Below are 16,550 nucleotides of genomic sequence, written 5' to 3'. Positions count from 1 at the left end.
TCCCAAAACTTAAAGTAAAACAAAATTTAAAAGAAAGGTAAGATTTGGACTTAGAGGCAGAAACACAGGAAGAGTATCATGTGGCAAGGGAGGCAATATGGGAATAATGGTCTGCAAGTCAAGGAAGGCTAAGTATTGCCTGCAACCACTGAAACTAGGAAGAGGCAAAGAAAGACCCTTCCCTGGAGCCTTCAGAGAGAACATGGCCTTGCTCACACTTTGATTTCAGAGTTCCAGCATCCAGAACTGTCAGAAAATAAATTTCTACTGGTCAAAACACACACACACACACACACACACTAAGGGATGCAGAAAACAATTTGAACCTGGAAGTTGTAGTGTCTTCTGGTGGAGAAGTACATTTTGCACCACCTGCTCGTTTAACTCATTAATATTGCTAACATTGGTAATGTGGTTACCTTACAGCTTTCATGTTTTTAATGCACAGAAATATATTATTTCCCTGTACAGTCATGGGTCGCTTAATGACGGGGATACATTCTGAGAAAGGCATCATTAGGTGATCCGTCATTGTGGGAACATCATAGAGTGTACCTACCCAGACCTAGATGGTACAGACTACTACGCACCTAGGCTATGTGGTGTGGCCTCTTGCTCCTAGGCTACAAACCTGTACAGCATGTTACTGTGCCTTGTACTGTAGGCAGTTGTAACACAATGGTAAGTATTTGTATATGTAATCATAGAAAAAGTATGGTAAAAATATGATATTATAATTTTATGGGACCACCATTGTATATGCAGTTCATCATTGACCAAAACATGGCCATTTCACCTGGGGGTCAGAAGAGTCTTTTGATTTTCTTTTCTTGACTGGCTCCTGCTGCATGCCTCACAGGTCCAAATTTCTCATTCATTATCATTTCTGTTTTTATTTAATTCACAGATACTGTTTTTTTCCTCCAGAAAAATGGCCCAACAGCAGTAAAGCCCTATATTGATATTATCCAGTGGAATTTAGTCTATGAAATAGCAACACATGCTGTTAAATATTATCCTACTAATTTAACAGCACATTTTGGCATGGAATCTTTCATACACTTTGTGTATTTTTGTAGTCTGGATTCTGAAAACTCTTTATAATTTGCCACTCGTTTAGAAAAATTGGTGCCTGCTGAACTAAGGAGCCTGCAAATATTCAGCTAGGACTTTTAGAAGAAAACAGTACGTAGGTTCCCCGGTAGTAGGGACAACTTCGCTGCTTATATAATGCTTTTGTAGCTAATTTGCAAACTCCTTGTAGTATTTTTGTTAAGACCTTTTCAATGTTCTTTTTAATAACTCTTGAATGAGTTCAGAGATCTGTTCAAGTTGCATATGGACTGTACTTACTATATTAGAATGCTTGAATTTTGAGACTCTGGCTGTCCAGCCTCTGCATGTGGTAGGTGGTGAAGGTGAGCGATGGCTCACAAGGAAGAGCTGAAGTTTTAAAGTCATTTTGTTTTATAAGCTACGTAGATGCTAGCGAGTGTCCATGAAAACAAGAATTTTGTACTTGACATGTTTTAATTAGCCCATTGTGGATTTTCAGTGTAAGTTCAACTCAGGGTCATCTCTTTGAGCTTCTTTTCTCAATTAGGAAAGATTAAGAAAATATTGAAATGAGAAAAGTCACATGAGTAGCATTCCACTGGTTTGGATTTTTGGTCAGCTAGCTGCTTGTTATTAGCCTGGGTAATTAAGCTTTACTTAAACTCCAGGTCCGAGGAAGGTAATTTGGGAATAGAGTGATCCCTTATTTGGAGGATTGGTTCTAGGACTTCCCATGGATACCAGAAGTGCGGATGCCCAAGCCGTTGATATAAAGTGGCCATATAACCTGTGCACTCTGTTCCATATATAGTCATATGTTGCATAACAACATTTTGGTCAACAACTGACTACATGTATGATGGTGGTCCCATAAGATTATAATGGAGCTGAAAAATTCCTGTTGCCCAGTGACATCATAGCCTTTGTAACGTGTAACGGGTTGTAGCTCAACCTGTTACTCGTAATTGTGGTGATGCTGGTGTAAACTCACGTATTGCACTGATGGTTGTATAAAAGTATAGCACGTACAATTATATACAGTATATGTTACTGTGTTTATGTATTTACTATATTATACCTTTTTTTTTTTTTTTTTTTTTTTGAGACGGAGTCTCGCTCTGTCACCCAGACTGGAGTGCAGTGGCCAGATCTCAGCTCACTGCAAGCTCCGCCTTTCAGGTTCACGCCATTCTCCTGCCTCAGCCTCCCAAGTAGCTGGGACTATAGGTGCCCGCCACCTTGCCTGGCTAGTTTTTTTGTATTTTTTAGTAGAGAGGGGGTTTCACCGGGTTAGCCAGGATGGTCTCGATCTCCTGACCTTGTGATCCGCCTGCCTCGGCCTCCCAAAGTGCTGGGATTACAGGCTTGAGCCACCGTGCCCGGCCTATATTATACTTTTTAATCATTATTTTAGAGTGTACTCCTTCTACACATTAAAAAGCAAGTTAACTGCAAAACAGCCTTAGGTCCTTCAGGAGGATTCCAGAAGAAGGCGTTGTGATCATAGGAGATGACAGCTGACAGTTCCATGTGTGTTATTTGCTCTTGAAGACCCTCCAATGAGACAAGATGTAGAGGGAGAAGATAGTGATACTGAGGATCCTGACCTTGTGTAGGGCTAGACTAATGTATATGTTTGTGTCTTACCTTTTACCAAAAACATTTTTAAAGCTAAAAAGATTTTTCAATTAGGAAAAAGTTTATAGGATAGAAATTTAAAGAAAGAAAATATTTTGTACAGTTATATGAAGTGTTTGTGTATTAAACTCATAAAAGAATAAAATTAACTTTTAAATTTTAAGTAAGAAAAAGTTACATTAAGATTAATTTAATATTGAAGGAAGAAAAACATTTTAAAATAAATTTAGTATGGCATGAATGCACAGTGTTTATGAAGGCTACAGTAGTGTACACTAATGTCCCAGGTCTTCACATTCACTCACCACTCACTCACTGACTCACCCAGAGCAACCTCCAGCCCCTCAAGCTCTATTCATGGTGAGATCGCATTTGTAATCTTTTATAGCATGTTTTTACTGTATTTTTTTTGTGTTTAGATACACAACTGCTTACCATTGTATTGCAGTTACTTAGCATATTCAGTATAGTACCAGGCTGTGCAGGTTTGTAGCCTAGGAGCAATAGGCTACACCATATGGCCTAGGTGTGTAGTAGGCTGTACCATCTAGGTTTGTGTGTGCACACTATATGATGTTCATACAATGAAGAGATCACCTAACGACGCATTTCTAGGAACATATCCTTGTTGTTAAGCAACACATGACTGTACTTTAAATCATCTCTGGACTACTTAATACCAAGTACAATGTAAATGCCATGCAAATGCCTGTTATACTGTATTATTTAGAGAATAATGACCAAAAAAGCCTGTACAGATGCAATTTTTTCAAATATTTTTTGACCTAAGGTTGGACGAATCCATGCGGTTGTGAAACCTGTGGATACAGAGGGCTGACTATTTGAGCCATAATTGGTTCGTAGCCCTTTACTGACATTAAGGATTTAGTCAGAACTGTTTGAGGAACAGAGATTATTTTATGAACAAAGTAAGTAAAAATGGTCAGCCTCGCTCATAAGATATTAACACTGAAAGGAGATAACTGTTATCTGTCAGCAGACTGGCAAAACATGGTCCATAAAGTAAAGGCTGTGGACAAACACATTGCAGATGCCACAAAACCAGGCCCACTGGGGTTGGGGATTTCTCTTGCCATCCACACACTCCTGTCTCTGCACCCTTTTTGCAGGTGAGGGATGGTGCTTTTGCCCTTCGTAGGTCCTTCATCTTTAAGACCTACATACACTCCCACCTCCCATCTCCCTTGGTGCTCTCTGGTAACTGCTGCTGCTAGTATCGCCCTCCTTTGCTTCTCTGCTTTCTCCTCATCTCCTGTGTGAACTGGATCTCCTTTGGAAGTCCTTGCAACTCTTCTGGAGTTTGTCTCTCAGTTTTGCTGAAAATGAGGCTTTTGTTTTCTCTTGTTTGGTTTGGATAGTTCCAGGAGGAAAAGGGGAGAATGCTGAGCTCATGCAGCCAAGTTCGTATGGAGAGTCTCAGCACTTCTTCCCGGCCCCTCCCCGCTGCTCTTTGTGTGTGTGGCTGTGCTCCCAGGGTCCTTCTCTTATGGGTACACTCGTATTTTGTCAGTTTACTCTAAGTGAGTTACCCAGATTCAGAAAAGGATAATTTTCTTCCTCCCTCAAAAAGGTGTTCTGTTTTGTTTCGGAGACAGGGTTTTGCTGTGTCACCCAGGTTGGAGTGCAGTGGTGCAATCTCAGCTCACTGCACCCTCTGCCACCTGGGCTCAGGTGATCCTCCTGGCTCTGCCTCTTGAGTAGCTGGGACTACAGGCATGCACCAGCACACCAGGCTCATTTTTGTGTATTTTGTTTTGTGGAGATGGGGTTTCACCATTGTTGGCCAGGCTTGTCTCTGACTCCCGGGCTCAAGCAGTCCACCCGCCTCAGCCTCCCAAAGTGCTGGAATTACAGGCGTGAGCCACCGCGCCCAACCAAAAAGTTTTAATACTACTTTTCCTATTTGGAGCATCATCACACCTTTGGCTCATAAAAGACTTTGGATCTAACTAAATTTTTTTTTTTCATTTTGTTCACAAGCCAACCTTTTCTTTCATCCAGTATTTATTTGCTTTTTAGGAAAAATGAAGCTTACTTAATTGTGGTGTCATTTTATACCAATAGTTTTGTGCTCTTTTTTTGTTGTTGTTGTTGAATCATGATTTGGCATCCTTTATCTGTTCCTCTCTCCTCTCGTGACATTCACACATTTGGTTAGCATGTTTTCTTTGTCCTTTGTCTGAGTTTAATAAAAATAGTCTGGGCATGATGGCTCACACCTGTAATCCCAGCCACTTTGGGAGGTCGAGATAGGGTGCTCACTTAAGCCCAGGAGTTTGAAATCAGCTTGGGAAGATAGCAAGACTCCGTCTCTATTTAATAAAAAATTTAAAAAGAGTAAAAGGAAATAAAAATATTAAACAAGATGGTGTCCTGGAGAAAACCAGATGAGTTTCCTGCTACTTGTAATTCTCTTTCTATTCTTGAACAGTACTGATAAGGATATTCGGGTCTTTCCTGTCTCAGAGTCTTCTAGCTGGTATTTGAAAACATTTCTTACACCTTTCCTTTCAAAGCCTTTACCCCCGGACTCTCAGTTGTCACTTTGTGATTTTGGAAAATCGGCTCCCTCAACTGAGGGTAAATGTTAGTGTGAGCACCAGCAGTTTCTTTTGGCCTTTCTTTCACCAAGAGGACACACAGTAACATTTCTGTCATTCCTACAAAATCCCAAAGTGATTTCTCCAAATCTCAAAAGTTAAATTTTAGAGGGGTAGTAGAAGTAGAAGACATTAAAAACAAAGGGAAGCAAGAGAAAAAAAACTGTGTGAAATTTCATTAGTACTGATATTAAATTGTAACACTAGGAAAACATAAAAGTTTCTTAGTTAAAAAATTAACAAACTGTGCCATGCATGCATTGTGTGTTTCTTGGTTCTGAAATTTAGAAGGAAGTCAGTGAAGTCCTTTACTCTGAAGCACTTTGCAGCAGTTGCCATGTATTTGAAAGAAACAGGAATCATTTTCTCACTCCTCCTTTCCTACAGAAAAGTTCTTTGTTTTGCAGGCCATTAGTATCTAACATCAGGAGTACATGTTAGCACATGCTACCTTTCTTAAAAAAATAGTTTCAGCTTTAATATACACAGTAATGCCAGTGCCCCTACAGCTAAGGCCTTGCTTCCTGTCAAGCTAGCAGCTCAGTTGGTATGCAGAAGGTGGCTGGCTTGCTTTTAAGAACTCCTTATAAGTTCTTAAATATTCTCTTGGCATCCCAGTCTGGTGCTTGGTTATATTTGCAGTTAAATTTTGTAGTGAGTTTAATTCCTCATACATGATTTATTATCTAAAGATGGGGAAGAAACGAATAGTTCTCCACTGTGACTTCATCAGAACTTGCAAATAAAAAAACTCAAGGGTTGATGATATATATGTGTAGTAACATGACTGTAGAAGTTCTTGGAAATAGCAGAGTCCAAAGAGTTAACTGGTTTATCAAAATATATTAGTTTCCAGTGAAGCCAATAAATCCAGTGGAGTATATTTAAATAGATCTCACTATTATTAGTGTAATTTTATTTAGAAAAGTTTTTAGAATTGTGAGATGAAAGCTTTGCTTTTAAATACCAAACTAGAATAGGAACTTAGATAATTAAAGCTTAGTTGGAAAAGTACATATTTACTTAGGCACGCTTGGGAAATTTTAAGTAATAAAATCTGTATAGTTTGAGAGATTTGGTGATCACGTTAGGTCATCACACAGTTTTTCTATCTGTTTCTATTTTGTTTTTAAAGAAAAGATAGTTTAAGAAAATAAATTACATCAGTTTGTTAAAGCTTCAAAAGATTATATCGTGTTTATCATTCTTAGTTGGGTAAGCCTGAAGAAGCATGTTCATTAAAATTCTCTGGGCTTTGTTATTTGCAATCATAGGCATAAGGTTAACAGTACAGACTGATGTTATTTTGTTAATGGTGTGTATGTTTCAGTTTTTGATATTTTCTTTTGAAGTTCTAATGCAGGAGGCCAGCTTTTCACATTACCTATTAAGATATTAAGGGCTTTCTTATTTTTTAATGATTCCTCTTAGTGCCCCCAATTACCTCCAAATTGAGGGCCTATTCTGAATGTAGTGGTTTTTATGGTTGATAGTTTAAATTCTTGCTCTCAATCTAGTTTACCACTTCAACTATTAGAATATAAGGTGGAAGAGAAGTCAGTAACTGTACTTTTTTTTTTTTTTTTTTGCCTTAGCTATTGTTCTTAACTATTTGGTCCCACTAACCAGGACTTGCTTAGTGGGATAGTGTTGGGAGATTTATCACTTTCCACACTGTCTTCTGGGTTTTTTTTTTTTTTGTTTTTTTTTTAAAGGTACGTGACTTACCTGACCTGCAAGATTTGGAGGAAAGAAGCAGTTTCTAATTCATCTTTGTATATCTGTGGTGCTTAATAAGTATTTCTCAAAGTGATGGACTCGTTGTTTGTAGTCTTTGTATCTCTGGAAAGGAAGGGCTCATTCAAATTTAAGCCTATGTGAACATGAACCCTTGGGCTTGAGATCTCTCATTTGAGTACCAGAGGTACCTTAGAGTGAGTACTTTAGAGGACCTTTTACGATCTCTGGAGGCATAAAGGAGGTGTGTTTTTTTTTTTTTTTTGTTTTGTTTTTTTAAAGTATGAGACTCTACCCAGTGTAATAATTAAAGCTCAAGACTTTGTGCTCTTACTTGGTGATCTTGAAAAGATTGCCTTAGGATTTGATTGGATTTCATAGGACCTAGAGACCTGAATGGATTCCTGAGTCTGTCATCACTCTAAATGCTAAGTGTTGGGTAAATTCACAGCAGTTTCTATTTTGGATGTCATATGCTAGGTATAAAGGTTAGATTCAAATTAAAAAAGTATTGAATTTCTCTTCTGAAGGTAATGTGTAATATTTACTAAGAGATAAGACATGGTTCCTGCTTTCAAGATGTTTGGAGTCTCTTTTATGTTCTAGTAACCAAAGGTATGGTAGTATCACCTGAAATTAAAAAGAAAAAGCCTCTCAGAAGGTTTCAGTTGACAGTTGAACTTTTTATACAGCATATCCTGTTTGTAAGACGTTGTTTGCTTGCTATTTTTTCTTTGATAGTATATTTTGAATTAGATTTATACATTTTTAATTGAATAAAATGTAATTATGTTGACATTATATGTATATATATACAGAGTGAGTTTGCACACATACGAACATACACAGTTAGACTGCCTTGTCCTGTGCAGCTCGTCTACTGAGCATCCCCTGCCCCCAGCAGGAGCAGATACATGCTACCTGGGAAAAGTGAACAACAAAGACTGGGAACATGGAAACACTGAGTATGTGGCGAAAGATGAACTAAAACAAGGGCATTAAGTGAAAATGTAAATACTAATCAGTGTGACTGCAAGCGTGCTCACTTCACTCAGCTCCCAAAATGCTGGCAGACACACTTACTACAAATGCTATCTCTTTTTCATACACCCTTTCCTCAATGCCGTAGGATATTAGAAGGATTCCCAGAATATTGTGACGATTTCTCTCTGGAGATAACTGACCAGCCCAAAGGAAATAAGGCCCCAGTGAAGTGATCAGGGTGAATCATAATCACCTTACTCTATTGCTAAGTAGTTGCCAGGTGCTCTTTGTCTATACTGTCCTTATAGTTTGCTTTTTAGGATCTTAAATATAAATGGACAGCCAAGATTACCAGACACTGAGGAAAATCTCTAACATGAAAGATTTTGAAACAAATAGGGAAAATAACTCGAAGGATATAGAGACAGGGAACAGAGCAAAGCATCTCATACGTATATAAATATACACATAAACAGACACAAGACCTTATCCTTGGAAAGAGAAGATACTATATTTATGGAAAAAGAATACTCAGAAATTAAGAAGGAATTCTTGAGTTTTTAAAATTTAAATTAACACTCCCAGAAAGTGGGGGAGAAAAGAGAAGCTGGTGGATAATAGGACAAAAGGAAAACTTGTAGAATCAATCCAGGCTGTCCAGGATGTCCACACTTACAGAATCAATCCAGGATGTCCAACTTCTATTTAATAGATGTTCTAGGAAGTGAATACTATAGAAAGAACATGCAGGAATAATTTAAGCAAAATTTCCAGAAGTAAGAAACACGAGTTTCTGGATTGAAAGCCTCGCTGAATACCCAGCACATAAATGAAAAAGGTTCACACAAAGGCACATACATTATTGTGTATGTGCACATACATATATACATACATCATCATCTTTAGAATATTGAGGATGAAAAGAGGATCCTAGAAGCTGAAGTTGGGAGCGGGTAGAGGAGTGTGGAATGGGTCCTGTACTAAGTATCAAGAATCTGAATGGTCTTAGAATCTCTAGGAGCAACATCAGAAACTAGAAGATGGCATAGCAATGCCTTCGAAACTCGGAAGGAATGTTAATTTTCTTCAGCCGAAATTGTGTGTAACGTGTTAGGGGAAATAACAACTTTGCAAAGTTCCCAGAGGTTGTTTTGTTTTGTTTTGCTTTGTTTTGTTTTACCTCTTCTTCTCTCTTCCTCAAGAAGCTGCTGGAGGATGTGTTCCAGCAAAGTAAGAAAGAAGATGACAAGGATTCCCAGGAAATTTGTGGACAGAAATATAGGATGACTGGAAAACAGTCAGTGTCTCAGTGTCCAAGAATAAAGAAAGAATACCTGATTTCTTTAACTGCGTTGAAAGGAGTGTTATGTTAGTGCAAGAGACTTTATAGATTATTTGTGATAGGTCCATAGAAATCCAGTGGAACAAACAAAAAGTGAGATAAGTAATAACACCTTGATAAATAAAGATGGCATAACCATTAAAGTTGTAGGTTTTAGACACTAGAGCAGGAGCACCATTCATTTTATGACCCCATCTCCACCCATGGGAGGCTGATGAGTTTTGTGTATTGAATTCGAAGAGCAGAGAATGGGGGAAAAGAAGATTCCCCCGTTGAAAAACCTATGTAATAAGAGAGGCAGGACCAGAAGCAGACTCAGAACTTCGTTGAGAATAATGGGGGTATAGTAGTCAAGTGAGAGAGACTGGAGTACCAAATCATTGTTGCTAGGCAGTTGTCCCAGATGAAAGATACTACTTTACGTTTCCCAGGGCATCATTTTTAAGTGTCGGCTTTCAGATTAAATACTAGTTGACAGTGGGGAGAAGACCCAGAAGGAATACTTAAACTATAATAAATGTGTACTTTGTATATCCATTATCAATATGTCTAATATCCCTGATAGCTTTACCCTAAGCTTTCTTGTTTAATGGTTGATTTTAGTGTCACAAATAAAGTTTGTGTTAATATTATTGGCTCTCTGTGTCTGGGAAATTTGATGGCTGTGCGTCCTCTAGAGCTGTTGCTATCCAGTAGCCACTAGCCACGTTTGGCTATTTAAATTTAAATTCAGTGCAACAAAATTAAAAACTCAGTTTTTCATTCATACTAGCTATATTTCAGGTGCTTATTAGCAACAGGTGACTAGTGACTATGGCGCAGTGCAGAGACAGAACATTTTTATTACCCAGAGAGTCCAGAGTCGAGCTTGTGCTTTACTGGCAGACAGCCTTGGACTAGAAGAGTGAGTTGTCATCAAGTGCCCGGCGTGTCGTCTTGCTCTGTACTGTAGGGTTACACAGAACAGTCTGGGTTTAGAAAGGCTGAGTGAGTCTGGTAATTCAGTAGCATCTTTTACACCTGTTGATGGGCTGCAGGGTAGAGTGTGGTTAAGAGTATGTATGAGCTGTAGAGGCAGAGCAGCTCTTCCAGCTGCGGGCTTGCTGGCTGTGTGACTTTGGGCAAGTCATTTACCTTTTCTGAAGCTGTTTTCGCATCTGTAAAGCAGGGATGAAATAATGACTTCCTTGGGTTGTTAGAAGACTTATATTAGGTAAAATAAATGGAATAGAAATATCAAATACTTAGCATAGTGCCAGGCACATAGTAGTAAGCATTTGCTCAGTGGCAGTTTCTGAAATATTTGTATTAATGATAATGGTCATAGTTATTCTTTTCAGTTCCTCTTTTCCTGATGTGTGATGTCAGTTCCTCTTTTCCTGATGTGTGTTTCTTTTTTTCCTTTTTTAAATTATTTGTCTTTCTTTCTTTGCTGGATTTCTATTTCCCTTTATTTCTTTGTCTCAATGTATTTTTCTTCTTACTTAAGGGTCCTGCATAACCCTGTTAATGATATCTAAGAATAAAGAATTTTCTGTCCCCTAATTGTTGTGGTGCAGTGAGCAGTGGGGAACAATTGTTATCAAAATGAAACTAAACCCTGTAAGGATTCACAGAATCACAATACTTCTGATCAAAATTCATGAGGAAGCCCTTACTTAAGGGTTCGAGGGGCAGTATGGAAATAATTGGCCGGTAGCTCTGGGGCCCGTGAACCTCACCTCATTAGTGTCCACCTGTGACTGACTGATGAGCGCACTATAACATCATGAGAAAGATGGCGGGAAGATCCCTGGTAATTATACGTTTTTACTTACATAGCAACAAAGGAGAGAGCGTGAAGCTAGAAGGCAGCAGGAACGTGAACAGCGAAGGAGAGAACAAGAAGAAAAGAGGCGTCTGGAGGAGTTGGAGAGAAGGCGCAAAGAAGAAGAGGAGAGGAGACGGGCAGAAGAAGAAAAGAGGCGAGTTGAAAGAGAACAGGTTAGTTCACAGAGAACGTACCAGGCTTACATTTGCAAAGTTTGTTACTTTGCAGAGGTGGGGGATTTTTAGAAAGTACACGTGATGCATACACACATGTACACACATGTACACACACACACATATACTTAGAACTTCAGATGTATGAACGTGGTGAAACACAATCGGAATGACACCAATAAATTAGGTCTCTTATCTTAAAAATGGTTTATAAATCATCATACTTTAGAAACCTTTTGAAACCAGTTAAGTGGTCTCTAAATAGTATAATATCTGAAACATGTCTGCATGTATCTTCTCAGACTTGGCTTATATGCTGTGGACCCCAAATCGATGAGTGATAATTAACTTTTTTTAAAAGAATAAAATTAAAAACCAACAGTAAGAAATTTCTTATGAGAAATATTTGAATATCCAGTGGCTAAGTGAATATTGTAATATATATCAGCATGTAATTCCGTATATACACGGTGCATTAAAAAAACTAACATTGATGAGTTCAACCAAAAAAGATCAGGTTTTAATAATATTTGCAGCATTTTATTAATGCCAGGTATGATTTTATTTAGAATTTTTGTTTGTTTCCTGAACCACCTGTGCAAACAAAAATTGCCCTTAGCCTCTTTGCCTTTCTTGTCTTTGAATTGATCTCTTTATTATGAGCTTGGAATAAAGAAAAAATGATACATGAGGACCAATTTAAATAACACTTGGTATCTGTATTTTAAACTTACAAACCATGGTGTTGACTTTCAAATGTGACTGTTCAGCTGCCGTCCTTTATGCTAAGCATGTGTCTTGGGCTTTCTGAGCCTTGGGTCTGCGTGCTCCTCAGTGTTTTCCCAGGAATTTCAGTGACGCTTTTTGTGTTACCTAATTGACATCGTCAACCATTTAACTGTGTTGTGCATGTGCTTTAACACTCCACTTTTGTTTATACCTGGGGGCTGCAAAGAGGAAAACACTCAAGCTTTTAAGAATTAAATCACCTAGAAATAATGATTACAGTTCGATTGTGAGAGGAGGGTGTGATGGCAGCAATTCATCTTTAATGCTCTAGTGGCAGTCATTAAACTTTGTGAATAGCAAGTATTTGGCACCACTTTAAAAAAAAAATTCTAAAATCGATTTTATTCTCTTTTCCTCATTCTATTGTGAAATAGTAATTCCCATGTTAACAGTGCTGTTGGACACATTTCTTTCAGCATAAGTGTGTATGTTTGTGTAGATGTATGTTGTGTTGCGTATGTTCATTGACTATGTGTTAGGACCTTTGTGGTTTGGAGAGGACATGATTTTTCCAGTTGTCCCTGTGGTTTGAGGGCAGAAAACAAATGAGTGTACTGACTTGATCTTTCAAGTGACGATTTAATTGTTTTGTTCAAAGAAAAAAATGAGTTGGAAGTCAGGTTCCTTTGCTCAGTCACAGGTGGGTTAAGGCCACACAAGCCTTGCTAGGGGAGGTACTGCTGTAGCATATACCATGGAGGGTCAGGCGTAGACACAAGAGATGTCGATCCCAGGTCAGAACCAGATAAGTTAGTCAGTGGCCTTCTGAGTAAGTCCACCTCCCCCCTCCCCGCCCACTGCCCACACCCCCTCAGTTGGCTTTTTTGGCTCAGTTTTCTTTGTAAAGTAAGGATTTCTTAGGATTTTTATATGCTGTAATTTCAATATTCTCCCAGAGATATTGGTTAACTAAAACTTCTGTTCAGCCTATATTGATGGCTATTTTTGTTTCAAGGTGTGCACCATGACACAGGGGATGGTCAGCAGTAGACACTCTGAAAAGGGAATCTGAATTTCAGGATAAAATATCTCCTCAGAGTCCTTCTTAGTCTATTCCTCTTCTAGAAAAAAAGGAAGCCTCTTTTGCTTGTAAAATGTGTTATGTTTTTCAAGGTTATTTCATATTGATCTAATTTCTGAACCTTAAAAAAATTCCTGAGGGTTGGGAGAGGAGATTTTGGATGCTCATTTCTCAAATGAAGAGACTGAGAAAAGGGGAGCTTTAGAGCGTGCTAGAGATCATAGAGCCAGTTCTCAATGGAACAGGGACTGAGGCCTCCTGGTATCCCTGTCCTTTATAATGTGCATGCAGCTTCGAAGTAGGGTTTTACGCCTCTCCGTAACATATTTGGGATGTGTTCACCTGTGTTCATTGTTATGAAGACTAATCATTCTCTTCTCATTGAAAAGAAAAACCACCCCATCTGCACCTCCTCCTCTCTTTCTCTCCCCTTGTCCTTGTCTGTCTCTGTCTTTGTCACACACACACAAGCTTATCATGGAGCCTGGGTCTGTCCATTTGAGGAGAGTTGCCCAAGTCTGAAATAAAGTCATTCCAGGTGGCTTTGGAATTGTCAGTGAAAGCATGAATCATGTTTGTTGTATTTTAATATTAAGCAGGTTTTGGTTTTAGGTTTCAAAAACTGGTGATCTGTGCTTTTATAAATAATGACTAATAAGCACACGTTTACTAATCAGAACCCTCTGATCCTTTTAAATTAAACTCTTGATTTCTCTGGAGTTTACCAACCTTAAGAGTTTACCAACCTTAAAAGAGTAATGGCATACTCTTTTAAAATTCTGCATTTGTATGCAATAGCTGTGTTCTAACAGAAATACTTCTAGATCCCTTCATGTATATCATGGGAATACATATCATCATTTGTTAGGCTCCTTAGGTCTTACTGGCCAATTTGAAGTTCTTGGAGAAATCTTTAGCAATAGATTTTCTTTAGGTATTTACCACTAAGTGAATTGTCACTAAAGATGATTGGAGCAAATGGTTCTTGGTGCTCCATTCAGGTGGTTCTGATGCTTTTCTTTGGGATAAATTGATTGCTGGGTGATTTCTGTGTGACAGGAGTATATCAGGCGACAGCTAGAAGAGGAGCAGCGGCACTTGGAAGTCCTTCAGCAGCAGCTGCTCCAGGAGCAGGCCATGTTACTGGTAAAGCCCCGCCTCTGTTTCATTCTGTAGCATCAGGGCTCCATCATCCTTCCCCTAAGTCGAGCAAGCTGTGGTGGTCACCAGACCATTTTGGTTTTGCTGTGGGCAGCCAGGCTGAAATAGAGGTGCCCATTTTATGGTCCTATTGGTAGCACATTGCAATGTGGTCTTTATTTATTTATTTCTCTTTAATAAGTTAATTGTTCTTGCTTGGTAGATCAACAAGGTTTTAAACAGAACTTGGCACTCAGTGAACACACTAGAATGCTGAGGGCAGTAGGTTGAAAGTACATGCCACAGAATTTTTACCTAGTATCTATACCACTAATACTCACATTTAATTGAATTATCTCTTACTCTGTCCAATGATAATTATGGTTAGCAACAGCGGTGAGATTTTTCCACAGGTAATGTGCTATTTAAAATCCCAACTATTTTGCTTTCTTATAAAACACCGAGGGAAAATGTATGGTCACTTTTTTAAAAAGCCAAACAAATCCAGAGAAGAGGCGAGCTCTCCAGTGTCCCATAGATTTAGTGTTATCCTCTCCCTCTCCAAGGAGTGCCGATGGCGGGAGATGGAGGAGCACCGGCAGGCAGAGAGGCTCCAGAGGCAGTTGCAACAAGAACAAGCATATCTCCTATCTCTACAGCATGACCATAGGAGGCCGCACCCGCAGCACTCGCAGCAGCCGCCACCACCGCAGCAGGAAAGGAGCAAGCCAAGCTTCCATGCTCCTGAGCCCAAAGTCCACTACGAGCCTGCTGACCGAGCGCGAGAGGTATCCTCTTTCCTTTGTCGCTTAGACATTGCCCTGGAAAGCAGTACAATGACTCTTCAGAACTGTGTCATATGAATTCTAGAACAGGCCATAGAGGTTAGCTAATTGTCTAGTTTCTTCGTTTTCTAACTAGGAAATTGAGTTTCAAAGGAGTAGAGGGCCTTGCCCAAGGTTTCAGATCCAGTCAGTGCTTTTTCCATAGAGGACCAGAGTGCCTCAGAAGAACTTGAAACTGAACTAAACAAAAAGAAGATTACATGACACAGTCCTTCTTAAAAAAGTGGATGAAAGAGTGGTCTGATGAACTATTCTCCCAAGCTAGTATAAAGCTAAAGAGTGCCTGTGGCTTAACTTTCTGACTTTGCAGATGTCAAGATGCACTGCTAGATTGGTGTGTTAGGATGCACTGCTAGATTGGTATGTTAGGGCTAGCCAGAGCCTCAGAGTAGGCTGAGTAGGCTGCAGCAGGGACTGCTTGGAGGTGCGAGGTGGACGACAGGTGTGCCTCCAGAGGTATTGAATCCTGGCCCACAGGTGGCAGCAGCCTTCTATTGTGTCTGCCCTCACAGGCAGTAGATTCTGGAAACAAGTGTTCTGTTTGTTCTGGAGTGCTTTTATTTTTGATGGAGTGAAATGCGTTCTGGATTTCTGATGATAGTTTTTTAGTCTGTTGGTTTAGTTGCTTGTGACAGATTACATTTTTCTACTTTATCATCATATACAGTCTTAGAATTCTGAGCAAGGAGGAGAGCTTAGAGACTGCCTTGCTAATTTTTATCTTCACAAATACTTTCTTTTTCCTGAATCTAATCCTAGCACTACTTTATCTACCTTCTGTTTTCCAGCTGCCCCTCTCTTTTCTTGTGGCAGAAGAAAACAGAACATTTATCTTTAGATTTCTTCCACTTTTAGACTTTCTTTGATATTTCTGCTTTTCCCCTACTAACACTGAGTTATGTCTTCTCATTCTCTGATGCAGGTGGAAGATAGATTTAGGAAAACTAACCACAGCTCCCCTGAAGCCCAGTCTAAGCAGACAGGCAGAGTATTGGAGCCACCAGTGCCTTCCCGATCAGAGTCTTTTTCCAATGGCAACTCCGAGTCTGTGCATCCCGCCCTGCAGAGACCAGCGGAGCCACAGGTAGCAACAGCCAGTTTGCTGTGGTTGAGGAGACTCACGCAACGGCTCGCTGAGCCACAGGCCTACTGTAATATCACAGTTTAGTTTGTCACCACATTGAAAAAGAAGAGAGATGAGCAGGAGTGACTTTAGACTAAAAGAAGGCATACACTCAGTTGATAGGGAAATATTTTTTTCCTTTTTCTTTTTTTTTGAGATTTTTGTGTACTCATTAAGAGTATCTAGAGTGAGTGATTTCTTCTAACTTTTTGCCTGCCCTAACTCAGCTGTTAAGTGCCTCCTTTTTCTAACACAAAGATCTTTTAGTTTA

At 39.2% G+C, this 16,550-nt stretch overlaps 1 protein-coding gene across 37 annotated transcripts in view; it reads left to right on the top strand.

Moving 5' to 3' along the window:
- MAP4K4 (mitogen-activated protein kinase kinase kinase kinase 4) overlaps positions 1-16,550 on the top strand; it is a 191,606-nt gene that overhangs the window by 142,256 nt on the left and 32,800 nt on the right. For 13 of the 37 annotated variants that reach the window (XM_033175667.1, XM_033175642.1, XM_033175643.1 and 10 more), the window contains exons 13-16: positions 11,200-11,361; positions 14,231-14,317; positions 14,878-15,099; positions 16,079-16,240. In XM_033175667.1, coding sequence (XP_033031558.1) covers positions 11,200-11,361; positions 14,231-14,317; positions 14,878-15,099; positions 16,079-16,240 — 633 coding nt within the window. The remainder of the gene's footprint in view (positions 1-11,199; positions 11,362-14,230; positions 14,318-14,877; positions 15,100-16,078; positions 16,241-16,550) is intronic. The other 24 variants (XM_033175672.1, XM_033175662.1, XM_033175646.1 and 21 more) reach the window with 3 other exon arrangements.

The sequence above is a fragment of the Trachypithecus francoisi genome, unplaced genomic scaffold, assembly GCF_009764315.1.
Source record: "Trachypithecus francoisi isolate TF-2019V2 unplaced genomic scaffold, Tfra_2.0 Lachesis_group17, whole genome shotgun sequence".
Taxonomy (NCBI): Eukaryota; Metazoa; Chordata; class Mammalia; order Primates; family Cercopithecidae; genus Trachypithecus; species Trachypithecus francoisi.
Note: the sequence above shows the minus strand (reverse complement) of the source record. Positions and strands in the feature narration are given on the sequence as shown.